Raw genomic sequence first — 26,445 nt, 5'->3', positions numbered from 1 at the left:
TATTTCTTTGTAAAAAAAAAAAAAAATGATTTACATTTATATGTTGATTAGAAAAAAAATAATGAAAGATGGAGAAATAGCACGTCTCTAATTGAAATCCTTACCACCAAGGAGATAGTTGAATTGGTAAAGCAGTTGGGAATAAGATTCAATTTTCTCCATTCTTTCTTCTTAGTGGTCACGGGTTCGAACCCGCTTGCAGTAGTAGTTCGCGAACTAGATTCTACTAAGAAAAGACTTTACCAACTTGCACTTTGGTGGGGCTGTGGTGACAGGAGTGCCTTCCTTGGCAGTAACTATGGCTCAAACCAAACATTCCACAGTAGGTGGGAACCTCGATGGTCACGCCCAAGAGAAAAAATTACACTGGTTACCCCTTTCTGCCCTTTAGCTCATAAAAAAAAAAAAAAAAAATTGAAATCCTCGACTTTAGCGGTTAGCATCTCAGTCTTTACTGACCCTATCCACTATTTCATTTTTGTCCTCTATGTTCGCTATTTTTTACAATTTATATTTTCTAAAAGAAAGACATAGAGTAGAATTAAATTTAAACCGTTGAAAAAAATACAAGAAATGTGTTGTAATTTTTATTTTTTAGTATCCTAAAATCACCATTATGTTTATAATTAATTACTATTAAATTTTCATCAAATTGTAATTTTAAAAATCACTTCATTTTTTTTTTTTTAAAAAAAAAATCTAGAATATGGTCTCTTTCTCTTTGACCACTATCGAGTGAGAACCTTATCGGAGTTGTTTTAAATAACATTTCAGGCAAAACTTATACATGCAAATTTAAGTTTATTATTATTATTATTATTTCAAACACACCAAATATTCATAATTGCATGAATTTGTAAAATTTAGAATCTAAGATTTGAGTTGAGTCTACTTTACTTCCCAACAAGTGGAACCTATTATCACTGAAATCAACTTTATCTTCACTTGTTTTTGTAAAAGCATCACAATTATCTTTTTTGTTTAAAAATAATTTCCCAAGATATTTTTTTTTGTCTGATTAATAAAATAATATTAAGCAACAAATTTTATGTAATTTTTCAAATAAATCATATTTGCTGACCAAATTTCTTGGTACTACAAACTTTTGTCATTGGAATCTTGCCAAAACTCGGTAAAAGGCATGCACATGCATGTTAAAATCCATATATATATATATATATTTGCTATTGGTTTTTGAATTTAACAACTAGGATTAATTTTTAATTAGTTAAAAGGAAATTAATTGTTAAACCCCAAATATACATTATGTCATGAACAACTACCAAAAATAAAAAATAAAAAAATTGAAAAAACAAGACAAACAAACAATAGATATGGAACTTTTTTTTTTCATTTCAATTTCAGTTTGAAATTTGAAAATCGACTGTCATTTTCAAAGAGAAGGAAGGGTCATTATTGTAATTAACAAGCCTTCAGGCTTCAGCCATCTACCACGGTACTAGTGTTACCATGTCTATTTGCTCACTCAACTTGGGAAAAATCAAATCCAATCTTAAGATTTTCAGCCATTTTAATTTAGTCTTTTGGGTTTTTTTTTTTTTTTTTTTTATTTCGACAATTAAGTTGTTAGATTTTTTTTTGTTTGCCACGTATCTCTTGTTTGACACATTATGTGCCAATTATACATGCCAAAGCTCAATTACTTAAAATTACAAATATACCATAAATTAACTTTTTAATTTATAATTTAATGTAAGTATATCACATGACACGGCAAACGAGAGTTTCATATCTAATGAAATGACCGACACACCTATTTAAAATAAAACCAGGACTTGACTTAACTGCTAAAATTGAAAACTTTTTTCTTGGAATGAAAATGTGAGGATTTCATATTTTCATTAATTAAAAATCACGAGTATAAAATTCTTACATAATAGAGCAAAAAGCTCTTACAGCACAAAGCATAAAACTATGCAAAAATTATAACCATATGCTATGAGGTTACAAAGTCATAGATACAAACAAAAATTATTACAATCAAGTGTTATGTATGACTTCAATCTTCTACTAACTCATATACAAATATAGTTAAAGAGCAGATATGTTCCGAGCAGACTATATCTAAGACATGAGTAGCCAAATTTCCTAACAAAATTAATTTAAACCAGCCGTGAGAGATAACCCCCCACACCTAATTATTTATGCTCACTTATGAGGGCAGATCTAGAGAGAAGAAACCTCTTACTTAAAAAAAAAAAAAAAAAAAACCCAGCAAACAGCAACAGCAGTTGAGGATGATATGAACAACACAACATGGTGGAAGGTAAATGAATGCATAGCGGAAAGGTCGAAATTGCTGATATGGTTGAAAAACACTTTAAAAAAAAAAAAAAAAAAAAGAAGAAGAAGAAGAAGTAGGAGAGGGGAAGGGTAAGAGTAGGAAGTAGAAGTGGAAGTCTGCTCGGTCTTCCTCCTCTCCAAATTTTTTTTTCAAAAATCGAAAACTTAAGTATTTCATCAAAACCTAATTAAGGACTAATAAATAAGCAGTGAAACTTGACTAATCTCTAATAAACTCCAAAAAAAAAAAAAAAAAAAAAAAAATTAACACACACAGAAGAAACAAAAGTTTACGGATGAGAAAATAGAAGTAGGGACAAGGAGCAGCGTATGTGCGTCGACGTGCCACGTTTTGTCCGGTGGACACTATGGCGTTTGTCGTAAACAACAGTGTCGTGTGTTAGGGAGCCGTACCCATCTCGCATGGGTTGCGCAGTGCAGTGCATGCTATACCTATGTTGCCTTCACTACGTGTAAAGTAGGCCGGTTCTTGATTAGGGCTAAAAAAACATTTACAAAATATCAACATTTTATTTTCCCCCTACTAATTTAGCTTAACCTTTCCCGTGAATCCTCGTTCCTCCTCCCAACGACATCAATTTCTGTTTTTTATTTTTTATTTTTTATTTTATTTATTTTTTATATTTTTTTATTGAAACCAAGCATCTAATTATTGCTTCACATTTTCCTTACTTTTTCTGTCTTCCAATTATTAAATCTCATTTCCAAGTTTGAATTTACCACCCACTTATTTTTGGGAGACGTGTAACGTTAATAATTTTTAACCCGACTTATAAATTTGACATGAATTCAGCATAAAATTAGTAAGTTAGAATTGAGAGGTATAAGTAAAAAGGCAGGGGCGATTATTAATCACCCGCCAACCGCTAACCGTTTTTTAAGATAATTAAAAAAAATTGCTAACTGCTTAGATGGTAACCGCTATATATATACATGAAACGATGTTTTATATAGTATGATATTATTGTATTTCCATAGAAACGACGTTTTTTTTTTTTTTTTTTTTAATTTTATTTTAAAAAGCGGTTAGTAGTTAGTGAATTTTACTAACCGTCTTTTCACCCCTCGCTATGAGGAGTATGACCTGTTTAATTAAATGAATCGAGTTATGGTTGACTTATATAGTTTTATATCTATGTTTCAACACGACCTAAACCCAACATGTAACATAAGAGTTGACTATTTTTAATACGACTTACGTACCCATTTTTTTTAAATATATCGGATTAAGATTAACTTATATAGCTGTATATTTATGCCTCGACACCATTCGTATTTGATATGCAAACACGAATTACCAGTACCCCTATATATATCATATAAAAATTATCAACCATTTCATTTTATGATGATCGCCCAAGTTCTATTTCCATTTTATGTTCTTACTGAAACAACCTAATTAAATTATGTCCATGAAACCTAAATGAATTTCAGTTTTCACTCTTAGATTAACAAGTTGGATTGAAGTTTATATATTTCTTGTGAAAACATATACATGATCATAATTTTATATTTCCTGAGAAGAATTTAATCAAATTCTAGTTCGTTTAACTTAATTTGAGCTGTAAATCATTAAAGCAGCATCAAAACCATTCAATCTAAAAAAGAAACTATCAAAATACTACAAAGAATAGGCTAGACATTATGGGATGTAGTTCATGTTAGAGGAATTAATATAAAAAGGAAAAAAAAATTATAAAGTTCTCACCAAAAAATATATTTACTTACATATATTCTCAAAATATTTAAGAAAAAGAAAAACAAAAAACATATTATTAACATAAAAAAGAAGAAAATAATGTAACATAAAAGGTTTTTTATGTCAGATAAAATAGCATATACAGTGGCAAAATCCATTACATGGATACAAAATTGATGGCGGCCGGAGTCGGACCATCTTCAACCACCTACGGTGAGTAACGGAATTGCCCCATGCACATTCCGACGACAACACTCAATAATACAAAACAAAACACTAATTAAACATAGGATAATAAATGTAAAACATGATTACCAACGTTAATTTAAGCTGCTAATAATAATAATAATAATAATAATATATAATTATTACATTTTAGTAGGTACTAATAATTAAATTTTATTCCCTATCTCTTGAAATTTCCAGACATCTTAAGAAAGAGGAGCCCTCTGAGGAGCTCCCTTTCTCCTGCTGCTGAGAGAGAGAACAATGCCGGGGAGGAAGCCACCTTTCTTCTTCTTCTTCACCACCTCTGGTTCACGTGGAATTACAGAATTGCTGGTGGCCTCATTGGAGCATGATGAACCTGATCTGTATTGCAATGGATGGTCTTGATCTTCTAGGATGCCATCATCATCAATGATCTCCGACGACCCATCCATGCGCAATCCCTCAAATTCCGATATTGCAAAGTCGGATTCATCATACCGATACAAAATGCCAGATAGATATTCTCCTCGGTACACCATGTGGTCAACCTGCATTAATTGTTGCGTTTACAATGTTTAAAAGAATAAATAGAAATAATAATTAAAAAAAAAAAACATTTAATCCACGTATATCAATTTTTGACATTCTCAATAACCTGATACAAACTTAACAGATTATAGTTGAAGGGTCTTCTCTGGCTCAATATATTGTGAACCCAACATGTGACATTTAATTAGGTCGTTAACCCGATATAAAATTAACGACTTAAGGTTGATGGGTTGAGTTAGAATTAACCTATATAGCTTTGAATTCAACACTTAAAACACGAATTGTTACCCCAACATACGTATATACATACATTCACAAGTTAGGGTTTGTGTCAAAATTATTCCATTAATTATCATGTCTCGGTACATCGACACGTGGTATTTAGGACTAGTAAGTTTTGACACGAGCCTAATACAAAATTAACGGTTAGGGTTTAAGGGTCCGACTCGTTGAATTAAATAAGTCGAGTTAAAATTAATCTATATAGTCATATACTAATGCTTCGACACGAGTCGAACCCAAAACACCATCAATGTTCCCTTACATATACTCGCACAACAAAAACCAAAAAAATAAAAAACCAATTTGAGAATTTTTGCTACCAACCCCAAATGGGAATTCTTCCATGATTATGCAAACCAAGTAAAGAAGTTAGGAATGCATAAAAGAGTTTTTCCTAGAATTGCAAAGAAATATGACCAATCATGAGTATACGACTATATATATTGTTGGAAAACAATATGAAACACTTGAGACCAATCATGGGTATTCGATTATATATGTTGTTGGGCAAAACAGTAAGACAGAATATAAAACACATGAGACAGGGAAAGAATTAAGGAAGGAGGGAAGTGAAATGGACCTTGCATGAGAGTGAACAGAAGTTGAATGGCTCCTGGAGAATCCTGTCACAAGTAAAGCATATGTTGGCAGAGCCCTTGGAAGACCTAGACTGTGGCCTTTGATTCAAGAATATCACTTTGGCACTGTTTATGGTATACGGCTGCCAAACAAGGAAATTATATATACTTTAATTAATTTATTTTTTTTATGCATTAAAAAAAAAAAAAAAAAAACAATCAAAATGATTCCATTTTCCTCAGTTCTTAAAAACTGTCAAAACCTGAATAGATGAGCAGTCAATGAGCTTTTCAAGATCACCCAATCGAACGACGTCGTGGTAAACATATCGTCTCACCTGGATATTAACCACAACACGATCATCTTATGGCAGGTAAATTAAATTGGTCAACAATAACAGTGGAGCACAATTTACCTAAATTAAGTAGAAAATTAATTAATCAAGTAAAAAAAAAAAGAGAAGAAATTACAGCATCTTGGGGTAATTAAGCAAGCTTTATTGAGGTAAAAAAAAATGAAGCTTGTGAGAAAGAAAACATTAGAGGGAAGTGGGGTTCTTTATGGGAACGATAATTAAATACGACAATGAAATGTGAAAAACTGGGTCAAACTTTCGCTTTCATTGAAAGCAACAGCTGAAGAACCTTTGCAGGGAAATAAGGATAAATGAGAAATCTGCCATAAATGGGAAAGAAACCAAACCCAAAAAGTGGTAATCAAGGAAGACATGGTGAACCATTTCTGGAATACCTTCTACATCAAATAAAATAAAATAAAATAATTTGACCAAGACCACTAACATAAGACAATCTTGGACGGATCCACAAGAATTGGCCAAAAAAAAAAAAAAAAAAAAAAAATTTAATTATATATATATATAAAAAAAACAACCAAGATTTTCTTTTTCTGATCTCAAACAGTATAGATCCAATTTAGTATGGGAACATCTTATCTCAATGTGTGTGTTTTAATAATAAAGCACAGAGATTTTGGTGAATTCTGTAAGCATTATTATTTATATATAGGTTCCTTAAAGAAAGGTTTATTAATGTGTTATAGAAGTTCATAAACCTTCTGAAAATGTAAATTCTTTTTTTTTTTTTTTTGTCTCGATACCAAACTGAAACTTTGATTTTTACAAAATTTAGGATATAGTAGTTTTCTTATAGAGAACCATAAATTAAATTAGTAAGAAAAAAGGGTCGCAAGTATGAAAAGAAAATTACAAAAGAAAAAAAGAGAAGAGGAAGAAAGAAAGAAAGAAAGAAAGAAAGAAGCCCTTGTACGGTGCATCACCTGAAAATACTGACAATTGACAGATATCTTGAGAAATTGTGCCAATTCTCTAAAACCAAAATCACCACATATACCCAGAACAAAGTTTGAGGTAAAAGAGAGATTTTTCTAAGAATTTAAAGCAATCATAAGAAGATTTTGGATACCCAAACAGCATAACTGCACTAGAATTTGATTTTCAGAAGAATTCAAGAACGGTAGAACTCAATGGAAAAAAACAAAACCAAAGAATTCCCAAGTACCCACTAAAGAATTGAGCTGAAAAAACAGTTTGGAACAGCAGAAAAGGGAAACTAGCAGAAATCAAATGATTTAGGAAGGATTTGATGATTCAGACATGGTGGCATAGCAAAGCAATTATACCTGAAGAAGAGGGTGAGAGCGGTGAGAAGAGAGGCAGTGGGGGCAAATACTAAGACAACAGCGCAAGCAAAAAACGTTCTTCTCGTTCTTCCTGCGATTCTCGTGGACCCCACAGCCACCAAAGAATGTCTCAGCCATCAGCCCCTCAAGCCATGCAGGCTTCATGTTCATGTTGTTCGTCATGTTCACCACCCCTCCTGCATCCTCCATGCCTGAAGACCACGACTCTCTCACCATCTCTCTCTCTCTCTCTCTCTCTCTCCCCCTCTGCAGAGAATTATGAGTGTGTAAAAGCCTAGAGAGTTGTGGCCTCAGCTGTATTTATGAACTTTTTTTTTCTCTCTCAAGTGCTTTTGTGAAAACCTACAACTTCAAAAGTCCTTTTCTACAACCTCCTCTTTTTATAGCAGAGGAGGTTCCAGATTCTTTGTCGTTTCCAGACACACAAGGAGAGTGTGTGTATTTTTTTGTGTCGTTTTTTCTTTTTAGATATTAAAAAAAAAAAAAAAAATGAACCAGCTGTGACTCAGAGAGAGAGAGACAGAGAGAGAGAGGATTCATTGTTTGTAATTGTTTATGTATTTTGACTGATGTTTTATATGGCAGCATGCAATTAATATTGTTCTTGTGGTCAAATTCAAAGCTTAAATTCAACATATTAGCTTATAATTAAGTAAATCACTGCATTATTTCATTTTATTATGAATTAATTGTATATTTTCACTTACACTATCATGATTGTGTATTAAAAACTTGATTTTCTTTTCAATTTTAATGAAAATAGTAATTTCTTTTATTATAGTTTAGTCTTTTTATTATTTTGAATGAGGGGTGTAAAACTATTTATTAGCACTTGATTGGTTTGGAAGTAATGTGTAATATATATATATACCTTTAACACTTTATTAGGTCATTTGCAATTGCCCATAACATTATTCCTCCAATTTATTGAAAACAGAAAGTGGTGGAACTTGGGTGGCTTGTCTCTTTTGGCCAATAGGTGCAGTAGCACTACCTCGGTTACAAAGCTTGGCATATGACATAAAAGGTCATTTATTTAAATTATTTGTATTTATGCAAACTTGCCTGTCCTTTTTTCTACTATTTTTTTATTTTTTATAATTTGAGGCTGAGAATATACACTTGGTCTGTCTTTTTTTTTACGTATTATATTCATTGAAATACTAAAATTATTATTTTTGTATGTATTGGATGAATCAAAGTACCTAATTGTAGTCATGTTGTCTATTAATTTTGGGAGGTGTGTCCAATTTGGAATTACCATAAATGTCTTCATTAATCTCCTCCATTTACTAAGCTTAGCACTAACACAAGTGGACGCTAGTTTAGGGCTTAATTAAGAGCTATATCATCTATGACCCTAGATATTTTGTAAGTTTACATTAAAAATTATTATTATTATTTTTATTTATTTATTTATTTTTTAATTCAATGCGGGGAAGGGAGGAAAGGGGAAATTACAAAAACATGAAAGACAAACGGAACATCATCATCCTAAGAATAGTTGAAAATGGGTCGAATAAATAACCTGTCCCATCAAATGAACTGAAACCACCAAAAAATGTGGTTTTGTACCGACAAGTATATTAACACGAAAAATTAGTTTGTAAAATTAGTCTTATGTTATGTACTATATGTTCAAAATGAGTAATGTTACATACTCAACTTTCATTCGTTTGAACCAGTACTTATTAGTCATTAGGGTTTATTAAAAAAAAAAAAAATCAATGTATCCAAATATGCAAAAACTTTTGCGAAAATCGAGAAGAATTCTTCAAAGATTCAAATATTTCAAGATCCATATTAATTTAGGCTTTTAGTTAAGACGACATGTTGGGAATTTTGATTGTCAATTGAGGATCAAGGAAGGCAACAAATTGAATGTCTCAAAGATCACCGACCATGTAAAAGTAGCATTTGTGTAAAATTACAGGGGTTGCACGTGAAAATACATCGTGCAACTAGCTTTCCCAAATATTCCCCAAGGAAAAATAATTCAAAATAATTTTAAATTAAAAAAAAAACATGATTAGATTATATATATATATAATTACCTTGACTGATACATATTAGCTTTACTTTTATAATTCATCAAATTTCAAGAATCAAGTATATCAGATAGCCCAGTCGTGTTGACTCTGTGGTAGCCCAAGTATATGGTATGGGCTTGGGCCAGATCAAAGCAGAGCTAAAAAATAGTGTGAAACGAAACTGTGAACTTAAATTTATTCAACGGATAACTAATCAATCATCATGAACTAACTTACAAAAAAAAAAAAATATATTATGGTTTTTACGTGATTTTTAAATTCCATTTAGCACTTTGGTTAGTAATCTAATAATGAGTGATATATCTCTAGCATCACTACGAAAATTATGGGCTGGTTTAAGGAAAAAAAAAAAAAAAAAAAGAAAGAAGAAAAGGAAATTTATGTGCTTCGAATAAAAAATGATCATTTAAATTGAAAATTAAAAATTAATTAAAACGTAAGGACTGTATTATAAATTTTGAATACGAAGCGTGTTTTTTTTTTTTTTTTTTGGGAAAGGGCAAAAAGGGATTACAGGGAAAAAATTGGGCGTCTTTAGTTCCAAACAAATTCAACTTCAATTTTGACAATATGATAATAGGGTTTAGACAGACTTAAACTCTCCCTTTTTGTCACAGAAAGGACACAAGGAAGCACAACATAAGTTCAACAAATAAACAACCCATAAACCCTATAAGAGTACTGTTTAAAATAGGCAAAGCAAACAAAACTAGTAACAACAAAAAAAAAAAAAATTGTCTTCCAAGCACTAAATGTCAAAGAGCAGTCTTGTCATTTACTGTTCCTGATGTGCTTCAGATCTTACTCCAGATCCGCAAGTCGTTTCTTGATAGATTCGATGCTTTGGCCTTGAGATTGGAGTAATTCAATGATTGTGTTCAATTGACTTGACACATCTGATGACCCTGAGGAAGATGTGGTTTGTGGGTTAGGAATAACTGGAGGAGCAGGTTCTCCTTGAGGTTGGAACCTTTGAATTTGAGCATTTGATTTCATCACTGTTCCTTTGCCAAAATATCCTTCAGGAATTTCCACATGTTCAGTTGCAGCAATTTTAGGCAGTGTGGCTTTCAATATCTTAGTTATGAGGCCACCATATGGTAATGCAATAGAATGGTCCTCATGAAGCTCAAGCATTGTCTGCACCATATGAGTACATAAGCAAAATTGAACACGCCGAATAATGCGGTATATCATGATAGCTCGGTCAAGGGGCACATGATTGTTGTGAGAGATAGGCCAGATATTTTGAAGCACAATCCAAGTTAATAGCCGCTCTGGACCCCGCACATATCCAATAGGAATTTTGGTCTTGTTGCTGTCCCACTCGAGCTCCCCACCAGGATTAAGAACTGCCATAATGTCAACTTTAGATGGTTGTGGCTTGGTCTCCAGAAAAGGAAGTGGCTTGTCATTTGTTAAGGGAATCCCAGTGACTTCACTTATCAAACTTGGAGTGATAGTGAGAATTTTCCCTGAAACCTTGGTCTTGAACGATGGTTCACAAACCAAATCAATAGCCTCGATGTTGTAATAAAATTCCCGAACTAACCTAGTGTATGCACTCACAGGTACGAAGAATGATTTCCATTGGTTGTCGTGGAATATATCATAGATGAACCAGACAGGTTCAACAAGAAGATCATTTTGCTCCACTCCACGCTCAATCACAATATTGCGAGTCAGAATTTTGTCTTGTAAAATAGCTTTTTCTTTGCGAGTGCGCTTCCTCCTAGGTGTGGATTCCGAAATTGGATACACAATGTTCTGCACTCACAAAGAAAAAAAATAATACATATCTCCTCACGGATTGTCATCAAATCCCAAAAAAAGAATTAAATGCCAAACAAGAACAAGAGTTACTTGAACTAGAACAAACAAAACATGTGTACATACACCATAAACAATACCTAAAGCATAAACATACTCATAGATGAAGCATTTCAAGAGGAAAATTGACAAATAGGTGCAATACTTCATTTAGGCATTTTATCGAACACATGGTATGCACAAAAAGTTAGACATGGAAAAAGGAGCTCAAGAAAAATGAAAAAAACTCATGCTTAAATACATAGAGAAAACAATCCACAACCATATGATAATCAAGAAAACCAAACAAAAACCCACAAATTTGGATTTTCACAATTCAAACCAACTTTCAAACCCTAGGATTTGATTCTCAACAATATGTGAAATAAGACAAATTTGAGATTTAGAGAGCATACCTTAGGAGAACAAGGAAAGAGAAATGTTTGAAAATGGAAGCTTGAACCACACAAATGAAAGATGCACGAAAAACTTTTAAGAAGAAGAAATAGTGGCCGAGAGAGTGAGGAGAGAAAGAAAAAAAATGGATTTTGTGGTTTAAGACTTTCGAAGGGGCTAATGAGAACACGCATGTCCCTACAAGTAAGTGATGTGTCCGGACATGCCACGTGTTCCCCCTCAAACTGAAACAAAAAAATAAACGCAATTTTTTATTTATTAAAAAATACACATAGCAATTAGAAAAAAATAAAAAATTTTAAAATAAATATTTTGTTTTTAATTTTTTTTAACACACAACAAACAATAACAAAAAAACTTGTAGAGATATCCAACACCTCATGCACATCCTTATGAACACCTTAGCAAACCGGAGTTATCAACATACTACTCAAACAACAGAGATTCAACACATGTATGAAGCACCTTGTTTCTCAAATCCAATAAAGTAAGCAAGAACTCAGAAAAAATCATGCGAAAGGTATAGTGTGTGAAAACTCCAATTAAATAAGATTTTATCAGTTTGAAGGAAAAACATAGATAGACACTTTGTATAGGAATGACAAACAATCTGAATCAATCCATAGTCAAACCTTATAATGCTAGGATCTAGACTCCCTCATCCGATACACTCCCCTTGAGACAAATCATTAGCTTTTCACCATGTCCTTTAGTGACCTTCTGTTTCCGCAATGATTTAATCATTGATTCTTTCTATATGGACATATTGAAGCAAGCATAAGTCATTGATCACATTTTTTGCTTTTATCATATTGTACTCTTTTTTTTTTTTTTATTATTATTATTATTATTATTATTATTTTTTTTATAATTATGCTTTTAACACATAGGAGAAAATGCCGGAATGTTTAGGAGCTAGGTTCAACTAACGAGTTGGTCAAGTTGATTGAACTGACATTACCTATCTTTTTTAACAAAAATGTCTTATCCGAACTCCCAAAAAAACATATCAAAAATACAAACTTAATAGGAGCATAGAGTGCACAAATTCGATCATTAGAAAAAATGACTCTTACTCATTCAACAATATCTAGAAGAACAAGGCAGATCATAAACATATGAATCATCAGATATAAATTGCAGAAGTGTTGACCCCACACATATGTAGGATATTCATTTAGAACCACTACACGAGACAATGAACATCGAACAAGGAAACAAGGGAAAAAAAATTCACACAAAAGACACAAAATAGGGGGAAAAAAAAAAAAAAAACAAAAACAAAAAATGCCCTAGAATACCAAAGAAAACACACATATGCATAGATTCTAGGCATGTCATGTGCAGACGATCATGAAAGATCGCATACATCATTTCTACAATACTCAAACCTAGATGCATTTAGGGGGGTTTCGTAAACAGGTCAGCTAATTGATGTTCAGTAGGGATAAATTCAAGAGATACCACCTGGGTTTCCACCAAGTCACGGATGAAATGATGACGAATGTCAATATGCTTCGGCCGTGAATGTTGAACCAGATTCTTGTAGATATTGATGGCACTAGTATTATCACGGTAGACAATCATCATCCCTTGAGCAAATCCATAATCAGCAAGAAGTTGCTTCATCCAGATTAGCTGTGTGCAACAGCTCCCAGCAGCTATATATTCCGCCTCAGCAATGGAAAGAGAGATAGAATTTTGTTTCTTACTCATCTAGGTGACCAAGTTTGTACCCACATAAAAACAATCACCAGATGTACTCTTTCGATCATCCGCATTTCCGGCCCAGTTAGCATCCGAATAACCTACAAGCTCAAGATTTGTATTGTTAGAAAAACAAATGCCAAAATTGACAGTGCCATTTACATATGTGAGGATCCGTTTAACAACTGTCATATGGGATTCCTTGGGATTAGCTTGAAATCTAGCACGTACACCCACACTAAAAGATATATCGGGCCGACTAGCTGTAAGATAGAGAAGACAACCTATCATGCTTCTGTACAAAGATTGTTCAATAGATTTCCCAGGCATGTTTGCACTTAGCTTAACACTCGTGCTCATGGGTGTGCGAGCATGACTTTTTCCATCCAAACCGAATCTTTTCACAAAATCTTTGGTGTACTTTGGTTGGGACACAAAAATACCTTTTGTGGATTGCTGGACTTGAAAGCCTAGAAAGTATGTCAACTCACCAATCATACTCATTTCGAACTCTTGTTTCAGTTCCTTAGAGAATTGATGAGCATGTGAGTCGACTGTAAAGCCTAAAATAATGTCATCAACATATATCTAGGCAATGAGTTTGTGACTTCCTTTTCCACGGATGAATAGAGTACGGTCAACTTGTCCTCGGATGAAACCATGTGCAAGAAGATATGTCGTCAGACACTCATACCATGCTCTCGGAGCTTGTTTTAAGCCATAGAGTGCCTTCTTTAGCTTGTAGACATGTTTCGGATATTGAGGATCCTGAAATCCCTTTGGCTGTGCTACATACACTTCTTCTTGAAGAATGCCATTGAGGAACGCACTCTTGACGTCCATTTGATACAATTTTAGCTGGAGATGACATGATATATTCAACAAAATTTTGATGGATTCCAATCTAGCTATTGGTGCAAACGTCTCATCAAAGTCCACTCTTTCAACATGAGTGTATCCCTGAGCTACCAATCTAGCTTTGTTTCGTACTACTGTACCATGCTCATCGGATTTATTCTTGAATATCCATTTTGTACCGATAATATTATGATCTTTTGGCCTTGGAACCAAAGTCCACACATCATTCCGAACAAATTGATTTAGTTCATCATGCATAGCAGCAACCCAACTCTCATCCTCTAATGCCTCATTAACTTTCTTTGGCTTAAGCTGAGAAAGATAACAGGAATAATAGACTTGATTAACCACCCTGTTTTGCAGTCGTAGACCTTCATCGACATTTCCGAGTAAATTTTCTCTAGGGTGATTAAGTTTAACTCTGGAGGATGGTACGTGAGATACCATGTTTGGGACTGGTGACCGAGTCATGTTTTCATCTTCTGCAACTGGAGGTAATGTCGGACTGACTGCAGGAATATTCGGGATAGTGGGTTCATGAGTCTTATCAGAAATACCAGCTTGCTCCCCCTCAACATGAGATTCTTCTTCCTCAAGATGATCAGCAGTAGTTTCATCATCTATGACAACATTGACTGATTCCATCACTATCTTGGTTCTTGAGTTATACACCCGACTAGCTCAACTTGTGGTGGAATACCCAAGAAAAATCCCTATATCACTTTTTGCATCAAACTTCCCCAAGTTCTCCCTGTCATGAAGAATGTAGCACGTACTTCTGAACACTCGAAAGTATTTGACAGTGGGCTTCTTGCCTCGCCATAGTTCATATGGTGTCTTGATAGTTGCTAGTCTGAGAAATACTCGATTGATAATATGACATGCCGTATGGACTGCTGCCCCCCAAAAATGTTGGGCCATATTTTTAGCATGTATCATGACTCTAGCCATTTCCTGAATGACTCGATTTTTCCGTTCGACCACTCCATTTTGTTGAGGTGTTATAGGAGATGAGAATTCTTGTTGGATTCCATGTTGAGCATAAAAATCTTCAAAACTAGAATTCTCAAATTCTTTGCCATGATCACTACGGATTCGTTTGATTAGACAGTCGATCTTGTTCATTTTGGATCTTCTTGAACAAGATCTGAGCTTGTTTAAATGCCTCTGATTTCTCTCTCAACAATATTACCCATGTATACTAAGAGAAATCATCCACAACTACCAGAATATATTTCTTGCCTCCCAAACTAGTAGGCTCCATGAGGTCGTCCATGTGAAGAAGCTCTAAGTTTCTAGAGGTAAAAATGCCTGTAGTCTTTTTGTGTAGAGTTCTAGTTTGTTTTCCCAATTGACATGGTCCACACTTTCCTTTATCAACCTGATGGATCTTGGGTAAATCAGCTATGGCTTCCGTCTTTGAGACTTTGACCAAATCATGAAAATTCAGATGCCCCAATTGTTGATGCCACAGTTCTCCAGTGTCCAGGGTTGCCTTGTTGCAAATGATCTGAGAGTTTGTGGAGAGACAATAGCAGTTGTCAGCAGTGCGTTCTCTTCCCATCAACCATTTTCCTTGAGAGTCGAATATACTACATTCTTTCTTAGAGAATTGAACCACTAGATCATAATCACAAAATTGGCTAACACTGAATAGATTTGCTTTGAGTCCTTCAACATACAACACTTCTTGAGGAGTAAGACCACTGGGAATTTTTACTATTCCTTGATCGATCACCTTTGATTTGCTGCCATCTCCATAAGTGATGCTTCCACCTCTTCTGCCTTCTTTAAGTTCTTTGAATAGAGACTTGTCACCTGTCATATGCTTGGAGCAACCACTATCCAGAAACCACAAACACGAGTTAAGCACACTTAAGGCAGTATGAACAACTATGCACAAATGATCTTTCTTTTTAACCCAGATCTGTTCCTTTTGAGGAGTTGTTTTCGCATAATTATTAGTCAAATTAGACATATCATTTATATCAGCAGAATTTGACGAAGCAGCTAAATTCTCACTAATGAGTTTCACTTGAGCAGTTAAAGCCTTTAGTTGATTCCCAATTCCAGGTTCATCTTTTCTAGGGATATTCTGTTGAGACCATGGTTGTTTAGCCCTAATTTGAAAACAGTTTGGACCAGTATGACCTTTGACACCACAATGATAACACGTAGGGATAAACTTAGAATTGAAGTTTGTCCTTACGAGGACCTTGAATTTTAACATACTCTTCTTGGTCACATCTTCCGAATTTTCTTTTGGTAAACAAGAGTTCTCAATCACCACATTGTTCATTTAGGTTTCACAAACATAATCTTAGAAGTGGAAACAACATTTGAAGAAGATGAAGCAGCAAGTTTATTAAAACCCAATCCAGTCCTGTCGTATGAATGTTTTTGGTTTCCTAACATTTGATTCAATTTATCACTTAAAAATTTCTTTAAATGATTATTAGAATCATTCAGATCCTTTTCTAGTGATTTAACTTTAGCAATTAGCATGTGGTTTTTAGAAGTCAAGGTGTTTCAAATAGTTAGACATTCATCCATAGACTTCATTAACCTTTCTTTCTCAGGTTTAGCTTTTTTCAGACTTTTTAAATTTCTCCTGTTCTGCTTGTTCAATTTATCACATTCCACAAACAAGTCATTATAAGCAATTTGTAAATCCACCTCATCATCAGATTCATTTTCAGGATTGTTTAGCATATGAGGTGAGTAATTGTTTTATAATCATTATCATAGGATGCAGTAAAAGCTAGATAATTCACTTCTCCTTCAACTTCCTCTTCAGATTTCTTGTCATCCAACTCATCACTTTGAGTGACATTAAAAGCTTTACCTTTGGACCTTTTCAAATTAGCATATTCAATTCGAATGTGACCTAGACCCCCACATTCATGACACTTGCGTCCACTAGTAAACTTATCCCTCTGATCGATCTCTTTGTTTTCTCGTGGGTTACCTCTAACCTCACCTCTAGGTTTCATAGATACTTTTGAGTCTCAATTTCTAAAATTCCCATTCACGGGTTTGAAGAATTTTCTAATTTTTTTAGCAAACATGGCAAATTCTTCATCATCTCTAGTATCCTCATTAGACGAAAACAAGAATTGACCTGAACATTTTTTTCCTTAAGAGCAATATTTTGGTTTTCTTTTGGTTGGGTAGAATTAGCTCAAAAGTTTGAAGTGAACCTACAAGTTCTTCTACTCTCATTGTATCTAAGTCTTTGCTCTGTTGGATAGCAGCAATTTGAGGTATAAATCTCTCAGCTAACGACCTCAAGATTTTCTTCACAACTTTAGCATCATCCATTTTCTTTCCTAAATTGATAGTAGAGTTTCTAATGACACTAAGCTTTGAGTTGAATTCATCAAATGTTTCATCTTCCTGCATTCTATTCTCTTCAAACCGAGAAACCAACATTTGATGTTTTGAAGTTCTTACAACCTTAGTTCCTTCATGTATGATTTCTAAAGTTTCCTAGGCTTCCTTAGCTATCTCACATCTAGAAATTCTTGAAAATTCCTCATTGGAGACATATATGAAAATGGCATTTAAAGCTTTGTCATTAGCCGTAGTTGCATTCTTTTCCTCCATTGTCCATTTGGCTATTGCTCTGTCTGGACGAGTCCATCCAGCTTCAACAATATGCCAAATGTTAATGGATTTAAAGTATGCTCTCATATGAATTTTCCAAAGTGTATAATTTGTTCCATCAAAGATGGAAAGAGAGTTAGGTGCAACATTATGATATATTTGAAAAGGAGTCTCGGATCACACTTGGGAAATAATTCATTCACAGAGTGAACTTGCTCTGATACCAATTGACAAAACCTAATTGACTCCAATTAACACCTATTCTGATTGTATAGGTGTTTCACACAATGTATGCGGAAATAGATCTAACCTAACAGATAATAATCAACCAACTATAGATATGCAATAAACAATAAAGAATATAGAAATTTGGTTACGAAGAGGAAACTATTTAGAGAACTCTTTAAATGTAAAAGCTCTCCGGGGCAGCCAAACCGAGAAAATCACTCAAGTATAAAAGACTAAGGATTACAAGAAGTTCACACTTACAAAACCTTTGCAATTGACACTTTCTTGCATAAGACAAGCGACCCAGTTGACTTCTACCATAATAGTCCTTTCTAGAACATCTGGCACAATTCTTCTATATGATTTCCTTCACTGAAACTCCGATTGGCTTCGAGTATTTAATCAACGAAGAATGAGATTTCTCACCTTTACTCTAAGAGAGATCCAAACGCTCTAGTTCGATATCTTTATATCTTTCTCTTAGCTCATACTATTCGCTCTCTGAATACATACCTAATAATGTGCAAACAGATTGTTTAAATATAAATTTGCACACAATTTAGCGGCCATGTCCAGATAAGGATAAGTATGTGTCCGGACACGTCTAGGGTTACACTACGCGTAAATCCCCTAATGTTCGAACAGCCAAGCGCTGGGTCCGGATAGACCATGTAAATTTAGCTTTATGGAAATGTTGCCCGGACATTGCTTATAGCTATCCGAACAGGTCTTTGAAGAAACCAAATTTGGCTTTCTGGAAATGCTACCCAGACACTGCTCTTGGCTGTCCGGACAGGTCTTCAAAGAAACCAAGTTTAGCTTTCTGGAAATGTTGTTTGGACATTGCTTTTGGCTGTCTGGACAGGTCTTCAAAGAAACCAAGTTGAGCTCTCTGGAAATGCTGTCCAGACACTGCTTCTGGTTGTACGGACAAAATGCTCATTTTCATCAGATTACATGCAAACCGAATGTGCCAACAAAAATAAACTAACAACAAACATACTAGAAGTGTACCTTGGTTATCAGTATAACAAGGTGCCTATTACCTACTACAAGGTTGATGATGAGAGTTATGAAGCTATTTGTGGACTTACAAGGGGTAATCACGTCTCATAGATGTTTAGGGTGGTTGAGCATGAGTCTAAAAACTTGCATGTATTTGTACTTCATGATGAACTTGTCCCAATTGAGGTAATACCACAAATAACTGTCTGCTACTCAAATGAAGGTGGAAAATCATGATAATGACGCTATAGTTGGAGTTGGAGAAAAAAAAAAAAAAAAAAAAAGATGGAGTTGGAGAAGAGGAAGGAGATGGAGTTGGAGTTGGTGAAACAAAAAGAGATAGAGTTGGAGAAGAAGAAGGAGATGGAGTTTGTGAAAAAAAAGATGGAGTTGGTGATCAAAATTGTGATGGAGTTGAAGCTGAAGTTGGAGATGGAGATGGAGATGGGTATGCAAATTATGGAGATGAATATGGACATGGAGATGGCTATGGATATGAACAGGTCCTAACAGAAGAGCAGCCACCATAGCAGCTTACCATTCAGTAATTTGCCAAGTAGCATACTGCCAAAGAGAACCAGTCATAGAAGAAGCATCCTACAACCAGGTAGTCCACAAGGCAAAAGTAGGCTATGAAGTAGTGCAAAAGGTAACTCCCCTTACATGGAGAAGATGATGGAGAAGAGATTCAACTTCCATTAGGTAATTTTGAAGTGACTAATGGAGAGGAGGAGGGCATTTATTTTATAAAATGTGAAGAAGTTCTACGGGCGGCTAGGGAGGTTGCATCCAAGTGGTTCCAGCCATAGGGTGTAGCACCATCATCTAAAAAGGAGGATGACATTTGATGTGGTGTTTTTAAGGCAAAAATATATCAATAATAAAATACTACTCGCAATAGTACGAATCCCTGTAGGATAGGGCTATATTGAGGATGTCGAATCTCAAGGACTGGAAGGAATTGTTATCAAGTTCTTCAATATTAAAAGTAACTTAAGGAAAGAGCTTGTTGATTTGTTTTGTAACTAAAGTGCATAAAAGTAAAAGAGAATTGAAATATAAGACAGAGAGAGTAGGGTATTGACTTCACCTCTATCCACATAACAATAGTTAATCATATTTAATCAAGAAATTCAGTCTATCAATGTTATAAATAAGAGAAAAATCTACTTTATCCCCTTGAAGTTTCAGGTGTTTTTCAATTTAAACCCCAAAGTTTAAAAATTGGCAATGTACCCCCTAATGTTTCAAAAATTTTCAATTTAAACCTTCATGTTACTAATTTCCGTCAAATTGGACGGAAATCCATGAAATTACAAAATTATCTTTAGGCTTTTTTTAAAAAAATTTTGTCCAATTTAATGGAAATTAGTAACGGAAGGTTTAAATTGAAAATTTTTGAAACATTAGGGGGGTACATTGCCAATTTTTAAACTTTGGAGTTCAAATTGCCTTAAACTTTAGGGGGTAAAGTAGATTTTCCCTATAAATAAAAAAGAAATTACCATATTAAGGAACAAGTATAATTAATCTTTGATTGGCACGGACCGTTCACCTAACCACTAAGATACGGTATGACCCGTCTTTCCTAGGTATGGATTATCTAATTCTTTAATAGGATACATACAATCAAGGGAATAATATAGCCCATGTTCGGTTGGCACAGACTGTCTACCTAAATTACACTAAACTAGGGTGTAGTATAATCCATCTTCCCTAAGCATGACCTATCTAATTCTCTTGATCATATGTCAATTAAAATTGTTGTATAACCATTATCCCCATAATCAAAGAAAATAAGAATGATTTGAGTTCAATAAAGGCAAAAAGCTTTCTAAGACAAGATAAGAATTTTACCAATATTGATTTTGGAATTTAAGAAGAACAATGTTAAATTGTAGCAATCCTCTAAATTTTACAACCCACATGCATAAACTGAAATTCTATAAATTAAAATACAATCAAACCATTGTGCTTGGATAGGGTTAAATCAATACCCCATGAAGGGTTGTAGCCGCTCATGACTCTTCTAAGCTGATGTGTGCCAAATATTGTACATTTGGACCCCTTAATTTACCTTTGTTAATCTTTTAGTTGTGTTATAATATGATGTTCTGGGTTAGTTATGTGCTTTTAGTGTTTTATAGGTTGCTATGGGAAAGTTGCAGGTTTTAAGTGAAAGTTGCATATTTTGGAGAAAAGCTGCCAACGGACCTACGATTGAGCGCACATCTATACGCTCAAGGGCATCTACGCTCGAGCTCAGCATAGGAGCGCCCAATTCAAATTCCAGTGCGCAAGCATGCTTATGCGGTAGTGGGGAACTTATGTGCTCGAGAGCACTCAAGCCAACAAGTGTGTGATCGAGCGCACTTTTCTGACTTGGCTGCAATTTTAATTCTAATACAACTTGTAAACCATAGTTTTAGCCTATAAATAGAACAGATCTCAGATTAATTGAGAGAGGCTGCGAATTACGAGATTTTAGAGGAGAAAGAAGAGAGGTTTAGGGTTTTCTAGCTTTTGGATCTCAAGTTTGTGATTTCGTACTTATAAGTACTCAATTTTCATTATAAATTCCATCAATTTTGTTTTGTATTTCAATACCATGAGAGGCTAAACGCTCAACTAAGGTTGAGGATAAAGCCTCGCTTATGATTAACAACTTCGTTTCATGTATGTAGTGTTTCCCAATTTAATGATCTAATTACCCTATTGTTTTACCTCAAATCAATTGGATTGAATGATTCTTGGATATCTTTTGTGATTTAATCATACACTTGATGATTTGAGATAGTTCAATACAATTGATTGCTTGGTTTTCTTTGTAAAAAATTTGGATTTCCCTTGTGATTTATTCTCTGGATATAATTGATGTTTTGATAAATATTTGATATCTTCTTGTGATTTATGGATACAGTTGATGATTTAATTAATATTGGATTTTGTGATTTGGGTAATGAATGGATACATGGGATGTTTTGATTAATTCTATGAAGCAATAGTAAAACAAACCTAAGATTTATGTGTGAGAACTTTGGAAAATATTATAGATCATGGAATTATGTTGCTATGAATTTGTCAGTGCAGATTCCGAAATCCTAGTGCTTTGTCAATAATTACTTTCACTTTAATTTGCATATGCTTTTGATTTTTCTTTCACTCAACAATCTCTCAAAAAATTGGAACTAGGTTAAGGTTCAATTGATTTAGATTTAAATTTGCTTTCAAAAACACAATTCCCTGTAGGTTCGACATCGCACTTGAAAATCCTTTTTCTACAAACAATTCATGCATTTGTGAGTATAATAAAATTTGCACAACATAAGCCTACAAGAAGTATTTGCTGAATTTTTTCTCTAGGTAGCAATGTTTCTTTCTTCAATGTTTAGAGGCCTATTTATAGGGATTAGGAGAACCCTAGAAGCCCTAGAAACGCTAGGAAAATTGTAGGTCAGTCTCATAGTCCAAGTAGGAGACTAAAAACCCAATTCAAGGTGGAAAAGGACTATTGCCGTGTGCTGTATGCCCGAGTGCGCTCGAGCCCAAGGGAAGTGCGGTCGAGCCTAGATGGTATGGTGCTCGAGCGTAGGTGCGCTCGAGCCTTTCTGTTGGTGTGCTCGATCCCATGGCTGATAATATGCTTCCAAAGTGTCCTTTAAGCCCAATTTCCAGTAGAATTCTTGCATCTGTCATATAAAATCCTGAAACACAAAAACAAAAGAAAAATAAACAAATAACAAAGCTAAGGAATTAATCTATGCGAGTTAAGGGGCTTGAATGTGCAACATTCGGCACTTATCATGGAAAGGGTAAATTTGAACGGACAAATGAAAAGGGTGTTGAAAGTCCTAAACTGTGTAGCTTATAAAGTGAAGAGGATGCTAAAGGATCACCCAAAGGCAATAGAAGGAAGTATCCAGAATGGAAAGAATGGCATGACCTTAAAGAGAGGTTGAAATACGAGTGGGGTTTGCAGTTTACATCCAATCTCAGTTTAAAGAGGCGCTACAGGTGTATGTAGTACAAAATTCCTTCGTTTACACCTATATGCATAATGAGAAAAAACGTGTATCAGCCTTTTGTAAGAAACAATATGGTTTGAGAGTATATGCATCATGGACGAATGATAGGAAATACTTTCAAATAAAGACATTAATTGATGTTCATAACTGTGGAAGCCATTACCAAAACAAAATAGCAACAATCAAGTGCGAAGCACACCAATACATTGAAAGCTTTCGAGATCAACCTTGTTGGAAGGCTCGTGCTTTGAAAGAAATAGTTTGAAGGGATTACAATGTGGAGCTATCTTTGCTGAGTTGCCACTGTGCCATAAGAATGGTGTTGAATTTGCTAATAGGAACACATGATGGGTAGTACAAATTGACAAAAGAGTGTAGTAATGCAATACGTAAGTGGAATCCCAGTAGGTCTACTTGTATACAAAGAGATGGGATATTCTTCCAAAGGATGTATGTTACCCTAACTGCTTGTAAGCTGGGTTTTTTGGATGGATATAGGCCAATGATATGTGTGGACATGTGCTTTTTGAAAGGTAGTCATGGTGGGCAGCTATCTACTGCCATTGCCCGAGATGCGAATGATAATATATTCCCATTAGCATATGCTATATGCGAGACTGATACTAGAGCCACTTAGATATGATTTTTAGACAACATGTTGGAGGATATTGGGTATTTAAGGGAGCACACATGGCTATTTATGTCCGACTAACAAAAATAATATCTAATAACCTATTTGCATGAATATTTAACATTTGCCTAACATTTGACTAACACGTGTTAAATTATTTTCTTGTTACACACGGGCTGCTGGATGCAATGGAGTATTTGATGCCTGGTCTAGAGCACATATTCTGTGTTAGACATTTACATGCAAACTTCAAGAGCAAGGGTTACAAGGGCAAGGTATACAAGGATGCATTGTGGGGTGCAGCTCGAACATCATTTGAAAATCAGTTTAAGTATTACTTGTCTGTGATAAAAGGAATGGATACTATAGCCTATTACTACATCGAAAAGGTGGACCCAAAGATGTGGTCAAGACATGGCTTTAGTGCATATAGTTGTAGTAACATCCTTCTAAATAATACATCAGATACTTTCAATGCATGGGTCATTGAAGCTAGAGACCAGCCAATTCGTACTTGCATGGAGATGATAAGGCATCAACTAATGAATAGGATCAACCAAATAAGGGCTGGTGCAGCAACTTCAACGAATATTATTTGCCCTAAAATTGTTAGAAAGTTAGATAGGAACAAGTAAGATGCTAGGAATAGATTTCCCAATGGAGTAACAACTTAACATTTGAGGTTGATCACAGTCATGAGGCTATGAGGGTTGTCAATCTGAATACCAGAACCTGTGGATGTGGTAGGTGGCAATTGAATAGGATTTCATGCCCTCATACCTGTTGAGCAATTTATGCAAATAGGGGAGTTCTAGAGACTTATATTAGTAAGAGGTACATGATAGATACATATAAGAAGTCATATGCATATAGTATTGAGCTGATGCATAGCCCTAAAGATTGGGCCATTGACAATGATGTGGAACCCACAATGCCACCTTTACCCAAAAAATAACGAGGTAGGTCGAAGGTGAGAAGAAGAGGACCTGATGAAAATAAACCTGATGAAAGTGTTAAGGTCATTTGAAAGGGGTAGGACGTACAATGTGGAAACTGCAATCAGCAAGGCCACAATGCTAGGAGTTGCATCCAACCAAATAGGAAGATATAGCTTAAGAAAGTTAAGGAGACAAAGCCGAACACTGACATGGAGGTGACTTTTTACATAATATACTAACATTGTTTGATATTTGACAATTTTAATCTTTTCCATACGGGGCTATATTGACCTTTTTTGATGATATAGTATGATAGGGAGATACCTCACAGCCAATGCAACCAACTAACATCCCCCAACCATTAAAAAAAAAATCCAATATTGGTGACGTGTGAACAGTAATAACGTCACAAAATGGTGACGTTTTCCAAGTTAGAGGGTGTCATTTGAACAGTACCACGTCATCCATGTTTGAGGATGTCGCACTATTGATAAGTTGGCGCCGTGTTACTGTTCACAAGTCATTAATTTCAAAATTTGAATTTTAAAAAATTTTCCCTTTTTTTCTTTCTTCTTTCTCCCTTTTTCTCACGCCTCCCCTGCTTCCCCTCTTATTTTCTCACCTTCCCTCCAGAACAGAGAGCCAAAGAGAACAAGCCTGATAGAGAAAGAGATCCATCTCTTTGTTGTTCCTTTTTCCTTCGTTCCCTCTTCCTTCTTCCCCTGTTCCTTCTTCCCTTTCTTCTTCTCTGTTAAGAGTTGAGAGAGAGAGAGAGAGAGCGAAAGAACGGATTAGAGAGAGATAGTGAGAGTTTCAGAGAAGTGAAATGGTGGGTGTTGGCCGGATGGATCTATTGGGTTTATCAAAGGTAAAACTCATGCCCTTTAGCCTTTAATTCTTGATTTTCAGTTGATTTCAAATGGGTATTTGATTTTGAGGGTTATTTTAGTTGGAGTATTCTTGAGGGTTGTGGTTGAGTTGGTTCATGGCTGAAATGGGTTTCTTTTTATTTTTTATTTTTTTTTAAGTTTGTGTAAACAAATTTGTTCACTAGTTCACTTCTGAAGTGGGTTTTTTTTGTTTTTTGTTTTTGTTTTTTGATTTTGTTTTTTTTTTTTTGTTTTTTTTTTGTTTTTTGTTTTTTTTTTTTTTTTTTTTTTTTTTCAGTGAACAAATTTGTTCACTAGTTTGGCCGAATGGGTTCAGACGTTCTTGTTCAGCCATCTCGTCCGGACAACCTGTGTACGGCCTGCGAACGGAGCTTTCGGGTTGAAGTACTGACTTGCAGCACTACACTATCCGTTCAGACGAACACTCTTCTCGTCGGACGGGGCTCTTCTGAAATTGCTGCAAACTGCTCTGTGCCTCTATTTTTTTTTTTATTTAAATTTTATTTGAAAACATTTACACACACACACACACACACACACATTATAATTTTTTTTTTTTTTTGTAAAATTATTATTTTTTTATAATTTTTTAAAGGGTAGTAACGTTTGCACTATTCACACGTCACCTAATTGGTATGCAAATTATGTACATATTTTGTCAATTTGAACCATGTATACACAATGAGTATGCACAATGGGTATGCACAATGGGTAGGCAAATTATGTATATGAATTCCATAAAATCAAAACATTTACATAACTCATCAATTGATCAATTACATACAACATTACAAAATAGTTAGTTAATTAGTGCAATAACACACATCCATAACTAATTACTTACATATTGTTAAGCGCCAAATATTGTATATTTGGGCCCCTTAATTTATGTTTGCTAAGCCTTTAGCTTTATTATTTTATGATGTTTTGTGTTACTTTTTTTTTTTTTTTTTTTA

General features: G+C 34.5%; 3 protein-coding genes across 3 annotated transcripts; all 3 read right to left on the bottom strand.

Annotated features, from left to right (window-relative positions):
- Positions 1–4,126: 4,126 nt before the first annotated feature.
- LOC132171577 (protein RGF1 INDUCIBLE TRANSCRIPTION FACTOR 1) lies at positions 4,127–7,672 on the bottom strand. The gene is made up of 4 exons (XM_059582939.1): positions 7,304–7,672; positions 5,907–5,981; positions 5,646–5,786; positions 4,127–4,782 (listed from the first exon to the last, which is right to left on the bottom strand). Exons 1-4 carry the CDS (start codon positions 7,538–7,540, stop codon positions 4,456–4,458), a joined length of 780 nt encoding a protein of 259 aa, XP_059438922.1. The 5' UTR covers positions 7,541–7,672; the 3' UTR covers positions 4,127–4,455.
- Positions 7,673–10,119: 2,447 nt separating this feature from the next.
- On the bottom strand, positions 10,120–13,317 carry LOC132169708 (uncharacterized). The gene is made up of 3 exons (XM_059580696.1): positions 13,066–13,317; positions 11,601–11,825; positions 10,120–11,142 (listed from the first exon to the last, which is right to left on the bottom strand). Exons 1-3 carry the CDS (start codon positions 13,315–13,317, stop codon positions 10,177–10,179), a joined length of 1,443 nt encoding a protein of 480 aa, XP_059436679.1. The 3' UTR covers positions 10,120–10,176.
- LOC132169707 (uncharacterized mitochondrial protein AtMg00810-like) lies at positions 13,318–13,812 on the bottom strand. The gene has a single exon (XM_059580695.1). It carries the CDS (start codon positions 13,810–13,812, stop codon positions 13,318–13,320), a length of 495 nt encoding a protein of 164 aa, XP_059436678.1.
- Positions 13,813–26,445: the final 12,633 nt, after the last annotated feature.

Source organism: Corylus avellana, chromosome ca2 (assembly GCF_901000735.1).
Source record: "Corylus avellana chromosome ca2, CavTom2PMs-1.0".
In the NCBI taxonomy this organism is placed as follows: domain Eukaryota; kingdom Viridiplantae; phylum Streptophyta; class Magnoliopsida; order Fagales; family Betulaceae; genus Corylus; species Corylus avellana.
This window is presented reverse-complemented; position numbering and strand designations above follow the sequence as displayed.

What these genes read in the sequence shown, in the direction of transcription:
- LOC132171577 (XM_059582939.1), bottom strand. Translation starts at nt 7,540, where the DNA reads ATGGTGAGAGAGTCGTGGTCTTCAGGCATGGAGGATGCAGGAGGGGTG. An exon ending in GCTCTCACCCTCTTCTTCAG is followed by an intron (nt 5,982 to 7,303) that starts GTATAATTGCTT and finishes GTTAATATCCAG; the next exon opens with GTGAGACGATATGTTTACCA. An exon ending in TTGACTGCTCATCTATTCAG is followed by an intron (nt 5,787 to 5,906) that starts GTTTTGACAGTT and finishes CTTGTTTGGCAG; the next exon opens with CCGTATACCATAAACAGTGC.
- LOC132169708 (XM_059580696.1), bottom strand. Translation starts at nt 13,317, where the DNA reads ATGAGTAAGAAACAAAATTCTATCTCTCTTTCCATTGCTGAGGCGGAA. An exon ending in ACTTGGTGGAAACCCAGGTG is followed by an intron (nt 11,826 to 13,065) that starts GTATCTCTTGAA and finishes TTTTTGTTTCAG; the next exon opens with TTTGAGGGGGAACACGTGGC. An exon ending in TCTTTCCTTGTTCTCCTAAG is followed by an intron (nt 11,143 to 11,600) that starts GTATGCTCTCTA and finishes TTGTGAGTGCAG; the next exon opens with AACATTGTGTATCCAATTTC.
- LOC132169707 (XM_059580695.1), bottom strand. Translation starts at nt 13,812, where the DNA reads ATGAGTATGATTGGTGAGTTGACATACTTTCTAGGCTTTCAAGTCCAG.